Source organism: Peromyscus eremicus, chromosome 5 (genome assembly GCF_949786415.1).
Source record: "Peromyscus eremicus chromosome 5, PerEre_H2_v1, whole genome shotgun sequence".
Classification (NCBI taxonomy): Eukaryota; Metazoa; Chordata; class Mammalia; order Rodentia; family Cricetidae; genus Peromyscus; species Peromyscus eremicus.
This window is the reverse complement of record NC_081420.1, coordinates 72,284,297-72,303,490: the sequence shown is the minus strand read 5'-3', so window position 1 is coordinate 72,303,490 and position 19,194 is coordinate 72,284,297. Positions and strand designations below refer to the sequence as shown.

At 40.8% G+C, this 19,194-nt stretch overlaps 2 protein-coding genes and 1 long non-coding RNA gene across 5 annotated transcripts in view; 1 reads left to right on the top strand and 2 right to left on the bottom strand.

Annotated features, from left to right (window-relative positions):
• Nucleotides 1-1,114: 1,114 nt before the first annotated feature.
• Nucleotides 1,115-4,359, bottom strand: Thnsl1 (threonine synthase like 1). The gene has a single exon (XM_059262459.1). The coding sequence runs from the start codon at nucleotides 4,105-4,107 to the stop codon at nucleotides 1,795-1,797; it is 2,313 nt and encodes a 770-aa protein (XP_059118442.1). The 5' UTR covers nucleotides 4,108-4,359; the 3' UTR covers nucleotides 1,115-1,794.
• A 1,129-nt stretch (nucleotides 4,360-5,488) lies between these two features.
• LOC131911533 (uncharacterized) lies at nucleotides 5,489-9,867 on the bottom strand. Of its 2 annotated transcripts, none has more exons than XR_009379390.1 (3): nucleotides 9,716-9,867; nucleotides 6,051-6,268; nucleotides 5,489-5,823 (listed from the first exon to the last, which is right to left on the bottom strand). It is a non-coding gene; the product is annotated as an uncharacterized LOC131911533 (long non-coding RNA). The 2 variants fall into 2 exon arrangements; XR_009379391.1 differs by having other exon boundaries at nucleotides 6,212-6,268.
• The window catches only part of Enkur (enkurin, TRPC channel interacting protein), a 25,837-nt gene continuing 16,323 nt past the window's right edge, over nucleotides 9,681-19,194 (top strand). Inside the window, exons 1-2 of one of the 2 annotated variants that reach the window (XM_059263674.1) lie at nucleotides 9,681-10,498; nucleotides 18,789-18,934. In XM_059263674.1, coding sequence (XP_059119657.1) covers nucleotides 10,422-10,498; nucleotides 18,789-18,934 — 223 coding nt within the window. In that variant the 5' untranslated portion in view covers nucleotides 9,681-10,421. Of the gene's footprint in view, nucleotides 10,499-10,540; nucleotides 10,648-18,788; nucleotides 18,935-19,194 lie in introns of those variants that run through there. The other variant, XM_059263675.1, reaches the window with a different exon arrangement.

Here is a 19,194-nt window from a genome sequence, read left to right as displayed (position 1 = left end):
TCCAAAAACTATCCTTCAGAAATCCATCTGTTATGGAACCCTGGTTACCTCATAACATTATTTTCCTCTTGTTAGCTCATTTATTTATTCAAAGACTGAGTCTCACTATGTAGCACAGGCTGGTCTCAAGCTCGCAATCCTCCTGCCTCAGCTTCCCTGGTGCTGGAACCACAGGTGTGTGCCACCACACCTCCTTCCTTTTTGTGTTCAATTCTACCCCACCTGGCTATATCATTTGCTTTCCACTTCACACACTACTTTGCAGCAGTTATTTTGTGTTGTACATCACTTAGCCTTCATGTGTTCTTCCATTAGTTGATGAGTCCAAAAATCAAGTCCAAAACTTATCATTATCCGTTATTTTTGAGAATGCATTACCATGCACACAGCAGCATTAGGATGATTTTCTAGTATATCCACTGAAGTAAATATTCTGAAATGATAGACTGTATACACAAATACCCACAGAGCTTTGAGTCTCCATTATAAACTGCTTCAGGTTTTTCATTTCTGGCTTTTTTTTTCTCCTTTTCAGACAGGAGCTCATGTATCCCAGGCTGGCCTCAAACTATGTAGCCAAACATGACTTTTAAATCCTGCCTCCACCTTCCTATGTGCTGAGGATGAAACCCAGGGTTCTGTGCATGCTAGGCAAACACTGTACTGGGATATTCCCAGCCTCCACTACAGGCTTTAGAACTCCATTTTAAAAGCCAAAGCCAGAGATCTGATACTAATATGTAATTGGTTTAATTTCAAACTTGTAAAACAAATTGCTCCTTACCCATGAAAACTATTAATCTTTTTTATCATTTTAATTTTTAATATTATGTCTCTGTAAGGTAACTAGAAGCAGAATGTCATCAGCAAAGACCCAGTCTGTGAGGAATGCCATCTTGTGGTGGAGAGTAGCCCATTGCACTTCAGGTCGGTGACAACCTTTAATCCAGAAAGTAAAATATTGAGGAAATACACACACAGGTCACAGTTAAAATCACTGCCACTACACAGTAACGGACATTATGCATTTGCATCAATTTGTGTGGATTTAGGTGTCCAAAAATGTTCATTAAAACTGAGACAAATAGAAACAGACTTCAAATAATACAGAAGGTGGCTGTCTATAATTATACTTTTATTAAAACTTTTTGACATTACTGATTTGGGAACACCTTCCTCTTGAAGTAGGTTTTCTTTATTTCTGTGTTCACTATTTCTGTTGACCGCTGCACCCTAGAGTTAAATGTTGGCTTGATTTTCAAACTTCATCGGCCTAACTACAAACTTTCTAAGAGCAGTGAATGGTCTGGGAAATATGTAAGCAACTGCTGTCCAAAAATGGAGTTTGAACGGGTTAAAAAAACGATGACTCTAATCTTAGTGAACTTCCTGCTTCTCCGTGAGTTAACTATCTCAAGCAGCAAACTGTTTGAAGAATAAACAGTAAATGAATGGGTACAGATGCAGTACTTAAATATTATTTTAAATATTTTTAAATGCCAAGCTAAATACCAGATACTTTGTTCCTCTCAGAAGTAGGGGTGAAGGAGAAACTGCCATACCCCCCATGAGCAGAGACGAAACCTTGACAGCACAAGGTTCCAGGGACTCTGCTGGCATCTGTCTCTTCCGGAGGACCTGAGGAGGTACACTGCAGGTGTAACGGTCAGTCCCGGGGATCAGGACACGGAATTTCCAACAGATGCACACATAAACATTTACATAAAACAAAATGCTATTGTAGTCCACGCCGACTCTTGGGATTTATTTTTGCTTCTTACCAAGAAAAATCCTCTACTCGGACTGCCTTAAGAACCGATTTTGGATCAGCTTCTCCACGTGACTCTTGAGGACACTGACATCCGCTGCACACACCTGGTAGTCCACCTTCCCTTCCTGCTTCATCCTCTCTAGTAAAGCCTCGTGAGGAGGCGGTAATGCGTTGTAGGAGCCCAGCAAGTAAAGCTGGCTTGACGACGTCTGGTTGAGTTCACTAATCTTCAGGGCCTGCATGACGGCGGGTGCAAACTTGGAGTAGTGGGCTATCGAGGAGATGATCACTGGGCAGGATTTGTCTTGTGTCCTGTCTGCAACCACTTTTGCAACAGCAGTGTGTGGGTCCAAAATGTACCCCGACGTGTTGTAGGTGGTGCTGATAGCTTCGAGGCACTCTCCCTCAGAACACCAGTCTGCAACCAAGTCCTCCTGCAGCTTCTCCACTAGCATCCTCTCTATTTGGAAGTGGAGCTGACTCTCTAGCTGGTTAAACAAATCCGCCATTAACTGCCCATCTTTGTTAGCCAACAGGTATAAATGTCGCTCCAGGTTTGAAGGTTTGAGAATATCTATTGACGGTGAAAATGTCTGTGCTAACTTCCTATCCCTTAGGTCGTAATGTCCAGTTTTTATGAAATCAGTCAAAACATGGTTCTGATTAGAGGCACAGATGAATTTTCGAATAGGGATGCCCATCATCTTGGCATACACTGCTGCTAATACGTTGCCAAAGTTTCCTGTGGGAATACAGACATCTACTGGGCTTCCAAAGGAAATAAACCCTTGGCTCACAAGATCAAGATAGGCAGATGCGTGATAGACTACCTGGGGAAGCAGTTGAGCCCAATTTATAGAATTAGCTGAACTTAGGATTGTTCCATATTCCACAATCAGAAAGCCAGTGAAATCAGAATCATTAAATATTTGTTTTACAGCTGTCTGGCAAAAATCGAAATCTGACCTGACACCTATCGCCCATCCATTTTCTCTCTGACTGCCAACTATCTGTGCCTTTTGAAACTCACTAACTCCATCCTCTGGAAAAAATGTGACCACAGAGATCCTTTGCTTGTCGTTTTTATTAAGGTGGCTAAAACCATTTAAGACTGCGCTCCCGGTGTCTCCAGAAGTAGCTACTAGTAACACGTAATTGCAACTTGATGGGATACAGTAAGCAAAAATGTGAGGCATGAGCTGTAAAGACAGATCTTTAAAGGAGCCCGTCGGCCCGTAGAACAACTCCAGGATGAACTGGTTGCCTGAGAGGTGCCTGATGGGGGCAATTTTGGAGCAGGCAAAGTTGTCCCCATAAGCAGTTTCGATCATTTCTCCCAGTTTGGTGGCAGGTATGTCTGCAGGGTGAATACACCTTTCCAAAAGTATCTGTGCTCTTTCTATATAGGTTGCTCCGATTAGGCTTTTCCACTCCCCAGAGCTTAATTTTGGAAACTCCTTCTCAGGAACAAAGAGTCCACCATCGGATGCCAGCCCCTCAATCACTGCCTCGCTGAAGTATTTTGGTGGGAACTTCTTGTCCTGGTCTTTAAGACAAACGTGCCTTGTTGAAATGAATGTCTCGGAGTCCACATCTTGATATCTCCTCACTGCATCCAGCACTTTGTCCGCGACCTCCTCGGCCGGAGCCCCGCTCTCACAGAAGACTCGAGTATCAAACCACTTCTTATAGTACAGTCTTTGATGCCTCAGAAAGTCTCTCATGGATCTTCCAGATTCCTGACCAACAATCCTACCAATTTTCATTGACTTCAGACGACCAATTATATCTACTAGAGGCACATCCAGGTATACAACGATTCCATTTTTCTTCAGATGCCACATGCTAGCATCGTGCATGGGATTGGACCTACTGAGGGAAATCACACTTCCAGATGCAGACAAGTTTAACACGGCTTTTCCTTCCTCTTCTAAAAATCGCTCATGACCAACATCCTGCAGTTTTTCAGAAGCGCTCATGTTCCAGGCTTTCTCGAGGACATCATCATCCACATCGATGACACAACAGCCTAGTTTGTGACCTAGTATTCTGCCCACTGTTGTTTTCCCTGCACCAGGAGCCCCCATCAGGATAATATTTTTGTCTCCAGGAAGAGCGTGGGTTGAGTGCCATGACTTTCCTGGTTCTGGATGTGCAAAGGCTCGTGAGAGCAGGAGTTGTGTGCGAGTCCACACTTGAACCGGCACACTGGAAAAACACTTCTGCGTTATCTGTTTCAGGTGTCGACATCTGGTGAAGTTCAGCATTGCACTTTTCTGCCCAAGCCAACCTATGTTGGCTTTAGCCTTTTTCAAGACAGAAAAAAAAAAAGACATTTGGTTACTTATTTCAACAAATGGTTAAAATTCTGATAGGACTGACTATATCCATGCCCTCAACACATAAGATGTTCAAAATATTTCAAATTGATGAGACACTTAAAAAGTATTATAATAGACACATTGTATACTAACTATCCTTCTTCATGAACCGTTATAATTATGACATATTAATTACACAAAGCAACGAGCTTCACTGGGCCGCTTCCACCATGCTTTTATCAAGCTCTGATGACCCTTTCTCCACCCCTTCCCATCCCCTTCCACCCCCTCCTGTTCCCTCCCTCCCTCCCTGTCCCTCTTCTATTATTACGTCTATTTGGCTGTCTGAGAAAAAACACATAGTATTTTTGTTAATATCTTTTCAAATTTCAAGATACCAATAAAACAAAACTTAAAAAAAATGTGTATGACTCCTAGTATTACAAAAAGCAAATATTTACGAGCAGAAATCTTATTCAGAAAATATCATATCACAGAGTCTTTAAAAAAAAACACAGTAAGTCCTATTAGTCTCTGTCTTTCCCGTAGGAACACTGTTACAAATACTGGGTCATGATTTATTGGCTTATAAGACATACAGAGAATATGTGGAGTTGTAGTAATAATTACTTGCAATTCATAAAAGCTGAGCCACACTCTTAATATTCAACTTATCTTTATGATCATGTTGATAGACTATCATTATTTATTAATTTCTCATACAAGCCATAACAGGAAACTAGAATAAACAAGTACACTTGCTTATAAGAAGCATAAACAATTTTCTAAACTGCAAGTCTAAGTGTGCCCTTTTCTTCCCTATGTGCCTTTAACCTGCAAACTCTGGAGGCTCGTGTTGACATATTTTCATATTTGATGCCTTTTAAGGGCCATAGTGAAATGGATAATTAATAGATTAATTAATGAGGTCTTCATTTATGTTCCTATAAGCATCATTAATGGTGGGACTTAATTCTAGACTTCAGAGAAATAAAGAAACTCAGGAAGGTACTCAGTGATGAAAAGAAAACTTTTTTTGGCATATGGAGATGATCTACAATTGTCCATATCAATCCAGCCCCTGTCTTTGGAAATGTACTCATCCTTAAAACAAAACATGCCAGATATCAAACATTTTGTTATAATAAAATTCAATTTACCATAACTTGCAATATTTCTCAAATTGACTGAGGTAATTTACAGGCACGAAGTTGGAGCTTTTTTTTTTTTTTTTTTTTTTTTGGTTTTTCGAGACAGGGTTTCTCTGTGTAGCTTTGCGCCTCTCCTGGAACTCACTTGGTAGCCCAGGCTGGCCTCTCGAACTCACAGAGATCCGCCTGGCTCTGCCTCCCGAGTGCTGGGATTAAAGGCGTGCGCCACCACCGCCCGGCGAAGTTGGAGCTTTTTACATGCTCCCTGACAGAACTATTTTGCGGCTAAACTATATCAAATATTAAGTGGCTATTTAATTATAAAAAGTTTCCAAGAGTACATTGCTATTGATACTACCTAAAGTCTGTTCTGCAATAAAATCTTTAGACCATTTTTAAAAAGCTAACTCTAAATTTTACTTACAAGCACTTTGACCTATCAAGAGAAAGAATTCATTTCCTTATTTGGTTTGTATGGTGTTGTGTTTAACTCCACTGAAGCACACACACAAACTGACAGGAACCACAGATGAAGAGTCTATTAAGTTTGAGCCAAAGCCGATTTTGGCAAAAGTAGGGTCTACAATGCAAAAGAACTTCAAGTTAATCAGAACTTTATACAGTATCATAAAATTTCATGCATAAATATTTCAAAATGGCACCTGAACTTTGTAAATCACAAGACAATTATTTTTTTCATGTTTCTAAAATCTGTTATTGAATATTAAGATATTGGGCTTTTCTTTATTGCAACATTTATAGTAAAATAGCAAAGAATTTTGCTAACAGTAACAAAGGTATTTTTACCATCAAGCAATAAAAGACAACATAACCAGGAATGGAGAGGTAGCTCGGAAGTTAAGAGCACTTGTTCTTGCAGAGGACCAGGATTTGATTTCCAGCAGCCACACAGAAGCTCACAACCATCTGTAGCTCTAATTTCAGGGGATCTGGTACCCTCTTCTCACCTCTATGGGCACCAGTCAGGCACGTGATACACAGATATCTGTGTGAGCACAACACTCCTACATACAAAATAAAATAAATTTAAATTAAAAGACAACATAACCAAATAGTAACAATTGCAAAATCTTTCTCAGTGACATCTGATTTTAATCATTTAATTGTATGTTTAATGAGGGGCAGATCAGAACTAAAAGCTATAAAATGAGGACCTAAATTGTTCTTTCAGATTTTCTTACCCATCCAAGTTACCATGAAAAGCCTGTAAGCACCTGCCACCCACATACACATCTTAGCTACTGAAATAGGTCTGTGATAAATGCAAAGCGTACATTCTGGTGACCAGCACAAAAATATTAATATTAATCATTGCCAGTCAATGACAAATAACAAAGAATCTATAGACCAAATTGAATTCTCCAGGGATAAGGCTAAGCATATCATTTATAAATTATTAGAGAAAACAGTGGTGCTTACCCCAAATTAAAAACAATTTTGCTATGCAGTCTGATATACTCTCTGGAATAAAGCAAAACCTAGGGAAAATTCTAACTTAAATCACTCAACAATTTGTAAAACTGTACTCTGGTACTGTGTGTTAGCGCTACCTGTTTTTTTGTTTTTTTTTTTTTTTTGGGGGGGGGGGGTTCGAGACAGGGTTTCTCTGTGTTGCTTTGCGCCTTTCCTGGGACTCACTTGGTAGCCCAGGCTGCCCTCAAACTCACAGAAATCCGCCTGCCTCTGCCTCCCGAGTGCTGCGCTACCTGTTTTTAAGGACACTGTGCAGAACAGCATAATTAACCTTCTATTTATGCACAGGTAATACTCTTAGGTACACACAGGCATCAAATACACAGACACACACACACACATACACACACACACACACAAACGCACCCCGGAAGAACTGTGTAATACCTGAGTAGCTGGTTTGTTTTTATTGCTTGCATGGACAATGACTCTTTCATGTTTGATTCAACTTTATATTGGTTGCTTGATGTCTATTCCATAAAGAGCAGACAGTGGAAAAGCAAACACCATGCACATTAACTTTATGTCTCCAGTCTTCTTTGGCCTTACCTCCCCGCGCTCTCATTTCAACTTTCTCTCATTTCCTCTTTACAAAGGACATTGGGAGAGCCAAATAAAAACAAGGTTACTACGGAGTTCAAAGTTCTGCTTCACTGTCATTTCACAGTAAAGGTCCCCATTAGACTGGCAGAAGGCAGACAAGCGCTGTGACAAGTGACAAGTGAAACAGTGCCCTTCCTGAAGAAAAATTCTGTCTTCAACTACATCCTAAACTTTGCTTTGTAATATTGAGCCATAAAAGTAACTTTGGAGCCTTGCTGTGGGATGGTCTGTATGTCAAATGTGTTGCTGATTGGTCAATAAATAAATCACTGATTGGCCAGTGGCCAGGCAGGAAGTATAGACGGGACTAACAGAGAGGAGAATTGAGAGAACAGGAAGGCGGAAGGAAGGCACTGCCAGCCACCACGACAAGCAGCATGTAGACGCCGGTAAGCCATGAGCCACGTGGCAAGGTACAGATTTATAGAAATGGATTAATTTAAGCTATAAGAACAGTTAGCAAGAAGCCTGCCACAGCCATACAGTTTGTAAGCAATATAAGTCTCTGTGTTTACTTGGTTGGGTCTGAGCGGCTGTGGGACTGGCGGGTGACAAAGATTTGTCCTGACTGTGGGCAAGGCAGGAAAACTCTAGCTACAGAGCCTCTTTGCCCAAGTCTAAAGAACCAAAGAGGATAGAATGACTCCCCACTGTTGAACATCTAACTGAATCTGAGTCTACACTACAGTTCTCTGAGTCTACACTACTGAGTGCTTCTCATTCAGGTGGTTAGGCTCTATAATGCCGTCGCTAGCCCTGAACTGGTGAGCAAGACCACTATTCACTCTTAGGCGAAGTGCTGGGTTAGGTTCCTATGAGCCTCCAATCCTTTTTCCCATGAATGAATATATTAGCGCTACTCCATATGCCTATCTGTGCAATGACATTATGTACACAGCTCACTAACTACTATGAACTAAGCCTGCAGCACTCTAACTCATGCCTGAATGAAGCTCATCTTAACATACCTGTTTTCTCTGTAAAACACATCAGTCTCTTCAACACTTGGAACTACTATAGAACACTTGGGTGCTCAGTCACCTAGGAACCTGTTCGAGTGGTCACTGAAACCATAAGAATGCAAAATAGGTGGCAGTGAACAAAATATGAAAAGGGTATCTGTTACTGAAACCCCAAACAAGACAATAAACACCTTGTTTGATTTCATCTGGGAATGTACACACACCACACTTCAAAATTTTCACTGCCATGTGCACGTCCACAAATAACTAAAAATGTGCGGCCAGGTATTGACTTGGGAGATTATGAAAAAACTTGAGCAAACAGGACATTAACATACAGAATCCATGAATAATGTGGGTTAACGTTGTCATTTCCCTTTATTGAAAGCTGCATTCTTACATCTTTTATCATATATAGATTCCTTCCAACTAGAATATGTATAAGCCTTGGGGCGTCAACGTGGCTCCAACCACTGGCCTAACATACCTGAATCCCTGGGTTCAATCCTGAGGTCAGGAAGGTATACATGTCTTGACTAATGACTATCAAGTTGGTTAATACTGTTGTCATTCTATGAATTCATAATTCAAACTTTAGCATGCACAGGAGCAGATTCCCCCAGAGAAAATTTTCTCTATCCATGTTAAACAAAAAGAAAACGAGCAACCATTTTTTCCCCAGGGCAAAAATCGGTAATCTCTGTTTACACCTAAATTTATATAACACGTTTTTCTTAAAAACTCAATGTGATGTGAAATAAAAAGAATCACGCCCCAAAAGGTGATTCATCTGAACTACGGGCTGCCCAGAAAAATTAAATTCTATCAAATCGAAAAACAGAAAATTAAATTTATTCTTTATTCTTACAGAATAAAATTTAGCAAGAACCTCAAATTAGGATTTGCACTGAGCGAAGCCTTCCAAGTAGGAACCGAAAAGCTCACTAAGCCACCAGGCCATTTAACCCATCCACCAGGCAGTCAGAACTGCAGAAGGGATGCGCTGGACTTCCCGGATGGACACCTTCCCAAGGGGATTCAGAGATAGGGATTTTCCTTCCCGAATCAGTGTGTGACTGGGGTCAAGGCTTCCACATGAGCTTGCAGTTACAAGTGCATAAGCATGAACGGAAGAGCAAATGGCTTAAAACGGAATGAAAGCACTTCTCGGAGAGAAAAAAAAAAATGTCAAAAAGGGATCGGGAGCTGAAACCTGGGCAAAACCGGAGGCCCTCTTCTAAAAGCTGGTCCGCTGGCGCCCGCGCCTGCGCTCCGGAGACATAGAGGAGCGCAGGGCGGGCCGCGGGGACCGGTGCGACAGGTGGATGGCCTCGCGGGGCCGATCGGGCGCGACGGAAGGAAGGACGCGAGGGCAACGCCCGCTAGCCTTTCTTTCCTCCTCCATTAACTCACCAAGTAAACCACCCAGAGAAGACCAGGGAGAGGAAGAGGAAAGGAAAGCAGCTTCGGCACCGCCAAGGCAGCCTCAGCCGGCACGCCCGCCCCAGAGCCGCTGCATCTGCGCTTGCGCCGATTGCGCTGCGCCGCTAGGCCGGCCACGTGACCGATACGCCCCGCCCACTGACCCGCGGCTCCTCCCCTTACCGGACCGCTCGCTCCGCCCCTGCAGGGGCGCGGCCTGCGTGTTGGAGATTATTGTGTGACGCCTGCGCACCAGCCACGCTCTCTATTGTAGAATTTTTTTTCTCAGATGCACCGAAGAAAAAAAAGTAAATTTTTTTTGAGTGTGTGTCTGGGGGAACACTGTTTTCATGTCGTCTTTCCCAAAGGCGCAGGAACGTTCTTACGTATTTCTCAGGCAGAAGGAGTTACAAAATAGGGACCAGAGAAAACCAGCCCGCCTCTGCCCGTTTCCTAGCAACTGTTTCCACAGCAACCACTCGGTCGACAACGCTAAGCAGTCTCAGGAGGAGCAGAATAGTTTCTTCCTGAAAAGGGGTTGCTACGAAAGGGTCAAAGGGAGATTATTATACGAAAGAGAAATTTTAGTTCCTTGTTAAGAGAGCAAGAAAAGAAAAAAAAGCGGCGAGAAAAGGAGCAGAGACCGTGGCATAGGTAGCCAAAAGTTGAGTAGTTGTTAAGGGATCCTTTGGTGGCCATGGACCCATCCTGCACTTCCGAGAGTATTTATAACCTCATACCCAGTGACTTGAAGGAGCCGCCCCAGCCTCCTAGGTATGTGGGTAAGCAACAGTGACTTCAGCTCAGAGGAAGTATGGTGACTTTTTTTAAGGACTTACTGGGCTTGCATATCGTAGGACTTTTAAAATTAAAGTCTGTTTTTGTTTTAATGAAATAACCTTGGGTGGCAACTTAAAGAACAGGTGAACAGATCTATTTAGCTTTTCCTAGTTCACAGAGAAGGTGGGCTAGTGCTGTGAGACGGTCATTTTATGGCCATAGTCTCCTGCTAATATGTAACTATTGATCCAGTTATAGGTGGTGTGGTGTCTAGTGCGAAATTTCATGTCGTTAGAAAGAGAAAAATCAGTTTTATCAGTCCGTTTTAGGAAATTCTGTGTTTGATTTTAGGAATTCCGTGTCGTGTTTGACTTTGTGATCTCTCTTTTTGTACTCATTTGCCTCCCACACTTCTTGTCTAAATTAAATTCTCATTTGCTTCTAGGCCTTGGTACTTGAATGGGGTTAAACAAAGATGGTGGACTAGAGAATATTTTCTAGGATATTTTTTGGATGGCTTAATGGAAGGAATATAGGTGGATGGATAGAGATTCCAAAATATATAAATGAGGGAATTTTTTTTTGGTTATTTATGTTTCTGTTAGACCCCCCCAAAAAAAATCTCCAAATCTCAAAGAGGAAACTGCAAAATAAATGTCCCGGATACTCTGCCCTGTAGCTACTTCTTAAACTCTGTTGATGTCTGAGAGGGGAGAAGAGGGCAGTCTCGTTTTGACTCATGAAGGTCACAGCCACTTTAAAAGAACCAGCACTTAGGTTTGCATACCTATTCCAGCATCCAGGAAGCTGAGTTCAAGGCTAGCCTGGGCTACAAAGGCAAACTCTGTCTCTAAAACCAAACAACCAAGAAAAGAACCCAACCCTCTGAGCTTTAAAAATCAAGATTTACAAATCATTGTTTTGGAGGTGTAGAATCAATTTTCAGTTGTTTTCTGATTTGAAAAATAAATGAGATAAACATCTCTAAGGTTCCCTCCAAATGTAATGGTCAACTTCTTGTTACTTGGAGTTGTAACAGCAAAGTGTAAATCCTTCCATTTTAAGCCTGAGTAGCTTAAACCAGAGCAATCACAAATATTGTACTTCCCTTGGCTTATCAAAATCTAGTTGAGGTCAGGCAGGGACATAAATGCTGACACACTTGTGGAGTTTACAATGTTCACATTACTGGTGGCTAAATTTGGTCCAAAATTTCCATAGACTGTACCAGATAAACTTCCTCTTCTCTATAACACACCGAAAGAAACTGCCTTCTATGGAATACTGAATTTGGATGTCATTTTATTAGTTCAGCATTCTGTTAATTAGTAAAGAGCTTACTGCACCTGGGAACTTTGGGTTGTTTTTTTTGTTTGTTTTTTAATAACAATTCATCTGGTCCCTGCTCTGTGTATAACAGTGCCCTAGTATTCTTGCACATGTCTGAAGAAATAAGTACAATAAAATAAGTATTTAGGATGGGAAGGAATAAAGGAGGTGCCCTAAATAACCCTGTTAGGCGAAGTCAGTTTCACTGTTAGCAATAATGGTGAGAGGGTTTTGACAAGATGCCACACACGCAAACTACTGATTTGTTTTTAAAACAGGATAAAACACTCACCCTTTTCCTTCACCACACTACTGTGAACTTGTTCCCCTCAGCCTTCTCATTAATAGAGTCAATCACAAGAAAATATTTAAATGTACAAATCCTGTTTGCATCACTGAATTATAATCCGAGCCCCCGGGGAGCTGGCCATGGCTTTGAAGCCCTGAAGAAGACTCCTCACTGGCTGCACTGTGATGTCCCACACGTCAGAGTTAACAATCTTCTTGTTGGACACAAATAGGAACATTAAAATGTTGATTAAGCACAAAGTAATATATTATTTAAAACCCTAATGAAAGTTTCAAATAAATGAGTGGAAGAGATATTTCAACATGGCAGTTTGCACTTTCTGACGTATGAATGAAGAGAAGCACATGGCATACAAACGAGGTTTTGTCAACAAGGAAAATACAGCTGCCGTGTTCATCTGAGTCACCACCTCTCACCCACGTTTCTGTAGCAAGCATGCAGTAAGAACGGTTAGCACACCTCACTGGAATTCTACCTACAAACCACCGGGGAAAGAAAATATGCCAACGCTACCAGTTAACGTTAGCTGCCAAGGAAATCTGTAGATAAGTGAACCTGTTCAGAACATTGTTCATTACAGAGCAAGGTTTACCATCTTATGCAAATGACTCTGTGTGGTATATTGTGGTATGAGAAGCCATTTTAAGATGTTAGGAACTTAGGCCAGTTGTTAGACTCACCAGAATTCAAATTTTTAGCAAGTAAGACTGTGTCTTTATTTTACCCAGGACTCAGGAAAAAACAAAGTATTAAATTGATTTAGTTTAAAAAATTAACTCAGCTGGGCATGGTGGCCCACGCCTTTAATCCCAGCACTTGGGAGGCAGAGGCAGATGGATCTCTCAATTCAAGGCCAGCCTGGTCTACAAATCAAGTTCCAGGACAGCCAGGGCTACACAGGGGGGAAACCCTGTCTCAAAAATCAAAACAAAAAAACCTCAATATACATGTCTACTAGTAAGAAGAAACACAGATACTGTTGCAACTGGTACTACGCAAAGAATCATGTCCAGCCTACTAGTACTTCTGATGTTCCAGACTCTTATTTTTCACAACCACTATTCACTCCCACAGGAACTCCATTAGATGATTAGTATTATCTTAATTTTATGGAAGAGAAAAACTCAGGTCCAGAAAGTCGAAGCAGGTAAGAAGGACAGGAGCTAAGACTTCCACATGTCTTACAGCAAAGGTCCAAAACTGGCTCATCTTGCACACTGCCCAAAGAAAGGCCAGAAACAGGATGGATGCCGCTGCTTCGGTAGCGTTCACCTTTGGTTGCTGACAACTTCTCCAGTGTCAGATACTGTTAAGTGTCCGTACACAGTTTTCTTCCCGTACAATAAGAGATGTTGCGATAAAACTATGGTGACAGAAAACTCCGATGGCATTACAGATGAGATGGAACACGGCATGTGTGCTCGGAAGTCTTGAATCTGTCTCAGGTTAGACTCGGCACTACCAGAAAGCAGTCAGTCATCCACAAAGGAAGAAAGGTGACTCCAGGTCACTGCGTCACGGGCAAACATTAAACTGACATCAAGCAGAAGTATGGGGCCCTTTATAGGGAGCCTTGAATATGCATCCTCATGGGTCCTGGATCGAGGACACACTGTGGGATGAGGACAGGGGTCAGCGTCAGTCCCACAAGGAATGTGCCATGTTTCATTGGTCTGATATTACTCCAGTGCCAGCATAATTTAATGAAAGCAGTTTGAACGAAAGTGTTGTTCTCTAGTTTAACTGGGTAGATTTTCCTGGTATTTGGGTCAGCACTGTCCAGTAGGAATGTAATACACTAAAACATTTTCTTACAGTCATTTTTAAAAGAAAAAGGAAGGCAAAAGCAAAACTCACCTTAATGATGTACCTTGTTTCACCCAGTGTATCTCCAGGACGGTCATTTCAGTATGTGGCACTAGACCCATTTCAAGTGTTTAATATCCACAAGTACTGAACAGCAGAAATCTAAATGAATATATTGACTGCACTGACATTTGCCAACTTATTTTTTTCTCAGTAGCTTCTTAGAGATCATAATTAGACTCAATGAAACACACCTGCATTCCTGGTGATAAATTAAATACAGAGTGTACCTGGGACAACTAACCAGTCTGGAAGTGGAATTTCATCTGTTTTTTGAAAAAATAATTACTTTATATAGTCAAAAGGATGAATTGAAAATCATTTCAATGCCTGTGGGTGAACTTACACAGTATCTAACTAAATGTAAAGAAAAAAAAATCTCAAGAAATAGTTTGGAGGACTTTATAACATAGTTCAAGCCCCAGAGTCAATATTAATCTAAAATTGAAAGCACGTGCACACGTGCACTCCCTCTCCTTCTCCCTCCCTTCCCCTCCCTCTCTCTCTCTCTTCCTCTCCCTCTCCCTCTCCCTCACTGTGGTTTCTCAGATGTCTCATTCACTAAAAGGAAAAGCTGAAGTTCTTTCAAATTACCAGCACATTTGAGCATATTACTTCTTTGTGTGTCATTTAAAATGTTATAAAATGGATTACTATATGGTGATTATTAGCAATAAAATAGTTATAGTATGTTAGTTGAGGATGACAGTTTTAGTTTCAAAATAACTTATCTCTAGCCCAGTCTAATATAAGTAGACAGCAAATCCAGTTATCTGATAAAACTACCTGCTACATCTTTAGAGTAAAGCCACACAATTTCAAAAATGTAATAAAATGTAGCTATTTAAAAGAATATGCATTGCTGGGCAGTGGTGGCACACTCGGGAGGCAGAAGCAGGCAGATCTCTGAGTTTGAGGCCAGCCTGGTCTACAGAATGAGTTCCGGGACAGCCAGGGATACACAGAGAACCCTGTCTTGAAAACACAAAAACATAATAATAATAATAATAATAATAATAATAATAATAATAAATAAATAAAAGAATAAGCTTTGTATATACTGATATGAAAAGGTATCACACTATATCATATTTAAAAAATAAAGTTTCACATATACATGTACATATATCTATGAAACAACAAGTATTGTAAAAGAGTCCCATGAATTTGATAAAGAGCAAGAGAAGTATATGGAATGGTTAGGAGGGAGGAAAGGAAATAGAGAAATTATGTAATTATAAATCTCAAAAAAAATAAAAGAAATAATCAAATATATATATGCAAAGCTGAGAATTTTGATGACTGTTAGTGCCTAAGGGGAAGAAAAATTAAAAAGACAACAACAGATTAAAGCTGCAATTTATATAGATAAACACAAACTGAATTTACACTGTAAAATCAATTGGAGAAATTAAGGGAAGGGAATGAGGTTATTATTCATTTGTAATTAATTTGAAACAAAAATTGTTACAAATATAGAATAAAATATCAGAGTTTTATGTAACCAATAAATGTTTTTTGATTCATATACACACAATAAGTACTGAATCACACATTTTCAAACTAAGAAGGAGGTGGCAATAGACACACCCTGTTTCACATAAAAGGAAATCCCCTTATTGATGGTGACACCTTCTCTGTCATCTTCCACAGAAGCTCTAAGGCATGGGTCTGGCCTGAAGATTGCTTCCTGAAGTTGTCTTGTGACGTACACGTTTCCAAAATGTTCCCAGCTACTGAGTTCTCGGTTGAGGAAAAGCCCTAAAGCATAGAAACAATCTGTGTTCACAGACACGTTTGTGTATCCTCGTGGGTGTGAACTGATAAGGTAGAATGCCAGGCACGGAGAAGGGGGTGTGATCAGAGTGAAGTTGTACAGACAGGAGATTGTCAAGAATTAAAAACCCAAATTAGAATCAGACCAGGTAGAAAACAGATTACCCCAAATTCCACATCCCTAAGGATTTAAACAGTTATATTTTCATGTATTTCCTTCCGACAATATTAGTGCAGATATTTTGCTGTATTTTTAACTTGGGTAGTAGATGTTACACATACAATTTTCATAACGTCATCAGGTCCTGGGAATTTTCTAAAGTTATTGAGTATTCCACAAAATGAAATCTATTTTTAATTACTATTAAAACAAAACAAACCAAAAAAAAAAGATAGCCAAACTTTGGCTTCCACGTGAGGGTGGGGTTTGTTCTCTCACCAGAAAGAGCCGGGGGAGAAGACACCTGGAACAAAGGGTTCCAAACACCAGAGCATGGACAGCAGAGAGCAACCCTCCCTGAGAGAAGGAGCGGGAATGAGGCAGCCTGCAGTTGCCCTAACAGACACTCCAGGGACTACTTCCCGGCCAAAGTCCAGAGAAAGGAAACAAAGCCCTTGATTATCCCAGAATTAAGAAGACAATTTGGAGTCGGAAAGACCAAGATCTGGAATGCACAGTGAGGTGCACCAGAGAGCAGAGAACTGCCCAGAGAGGGACAGAAGCCTGCATGAGGTTTCCTTGAACTCCCTGATTGATAGTGTACATATGTATGAAATACAACACCAAGAAAATGACCCTCGGAAAGCAGCAGCATTCACCAGCCAGTGGTGAGGACTTCTTATACACAGGGTAGAATCGGAGCAAAGTTCTAAGACTGAAGACTTAATATCTAGCCTTAAAATGACCACTTTTTCAACTATGACAACTGCATTCCAGACTCAAGCTAAAGAAATGTTAAAACAATAGAAAAAGAAAAAGTTTAAAAAAAAAGTCAGGAATCAACGCTATAAAGTTCACATTACTTGGCATCCAATAAAAAAAAAATGTAGAAGCAAGCCAGGCATGGTGTTGCATGCCTTAAATCCCCATACTTGGGAAGCAAAGGCCGGTGGATCTATGATCTCTTCAGGGTCAGCCTGATCTACAGAGTGAGTTATAAGACAGACAGAGCTATAGAGAGAGACTCTGTATCAAAAAACAAGCAAACAAACAAACACAAATAACAACAATGTACAGGCGTGCAGAGAAACAGGAAAATATAAGATATAGCCTAGAGGAAAAGCAGCCAATCTAAGTAGCCAAAAGTGTCACAAATTAGAAAATTACTAGACAAAGGCATTTAAAGCAGCTATTTTAAATATCACGTTCAAAGAGAGAGGGACTAAGATATGGGGAGAAATGAAAGGGGGGGAAAGATACAAGTCTAACTTCTAAATGTGGAGAAGACCATGTCCAAAGTGAAAACAGCACATTGGGTGGGCTAGCATCAGCAAAGGCACTAATCAAGAAAACAGAAGCAAATCTAATGACACCACAACAACACAAAATGAAACATGGGGAGTAAAGACCAGAAAAGAGAACAAGGCACTGGCGAGCTAGGGACAATGCCAGCCAACTTGTAAGTCAAGTGTGGTGGTGCCTACCTTTCATCTCTCTCTCTACCATGTGGTCCAAGGGTCAAAAACAGGTCATCAGGCTTCCTGACAAGCCCCTTAACCTGCTGAGCCATCTCACCAGCCCACAATTATAGACTAGAAAGCACATTAAAATCAAATGACACAGACATACAAACTAAAAGTGACTGGCTAAAATTTCTATGTGGTCTGTTAGAACATCCCTTTAAAAATAAAGATATCAAGCACAAGAACCGGCCGATTCAGTGATCTGACTGGCTTGGGTGGGGGTCCCCTTCCTTGCCACTTCAAGTGTGTCCCTCTCAAAGCCCTGCACTGGGGAGAGGAGGAAGACTTTTCCCTGAGACAGGGAGCACCATTCTTCAGTTAAGGGAATGCAGTTGAGAGGCTAGCTGTGTTTCGTCCATGCTACAACCTCTCCAGGGTATACAGAAGCATTGGTTTCTGTTTTTAAGGACTGAAGCCATACAAAGTATATTCTCCAACTACAGTGGAAATAAATTAGAAATCTGAAAAGACAAATGAGAACCCCGAATCTATGAAAACTGAGCAAACACATGCAAGTAAACTTCTAAAGGAAGACAGTATAAAAGGTATTAGGGTTGCATGAAAATGGAAGGTGTCCTTTCTTTTCTTTTCCTTTTCTTTTCTTTTCTTTTCCTTTTTTTTCCAAGACAAAGGTTCTCTGTGAAGCCCTGGCTGTCCCAGAATACATTTGGTAGACCAGGCTGGGCTCTAGCTCAGAGATTTTCCCGCCTCTGCCTCCCAAGTGCTGAGATTAAAGGTGTGTGCCTCCAAAGCCTGGTGAATGATGTCCTTTCAAATGTTTGGGATGCAGTCAAGGCAGTGCTTAGAGGAAAGTGTATAGCTTTAGACACTCAGAAAGTCCTGAAAGTTAAAAATCAAATATATGTGTATTTATAACTTAAGAAACCTTTTTTTTTGAAAAGCAAATTACATGTAAAGCAAGAAGAATAAATATTAAAGAGCAGTGAAGAAATCATTGAACTAAAACGTGAGTGACCACTAGAGAAAATCAGTGAATTTGGGTTCATTGAGAAGATGATTAAACTGCTAGCAAGACTGACTGGCTTGGACTTGGGGTGGGGAGACACAGCAGTGAGAGATGAGACATCCCAATTGATGCCAGGGATAGACAATAATACGGAGATAAATGAACACCTTTGCCTCCGCATCTCCTTCAACTTCTAGGTCCTAAGTGCAGTAGATGCGGTCAGATCATTAAGCTATGCCCATTCTCCGTTATCAATACAGACACATGTAAATCAGACATGTATGCCTGTTTTTAAGCTTTAAGTATTTTGCTCTAGAAATATAAGTGCTGTAACTTTAAATTTTGAATTTCAGGTACACGTCAGTGTTTAGAGCATCTATAAAAAATGACATGAAGAAATCCAAAACAGCAATGAAAACCATGGGGCCTGCCAAAGTTGATGTTCCTTCCCCAAAGGAGTTTCTAAAGAAACATTCAAAGGAAAAAACGCTACCACCTAGTAGGTTCAATCGCTTCCTGTTTTAAATATTAGAATCGTTGGCAAGTAATTTAGCTGCCCCATTATTTTACCTTCAATCAATATTAAATATACGCAGGCAACAGCAACTTTACCTCATAGTGAACAGGGCTTGGGTGTCTAGGAGAAAGTACAAGCAGAAATAGAAAGAGAATGGCGGGTGGTGATTTGGTTCCATGCAGACTCTTGGTAGGGCAAGCATCGTGAGCTACTTCTTGACCTATCCAAAGAGCCTCCTCCCC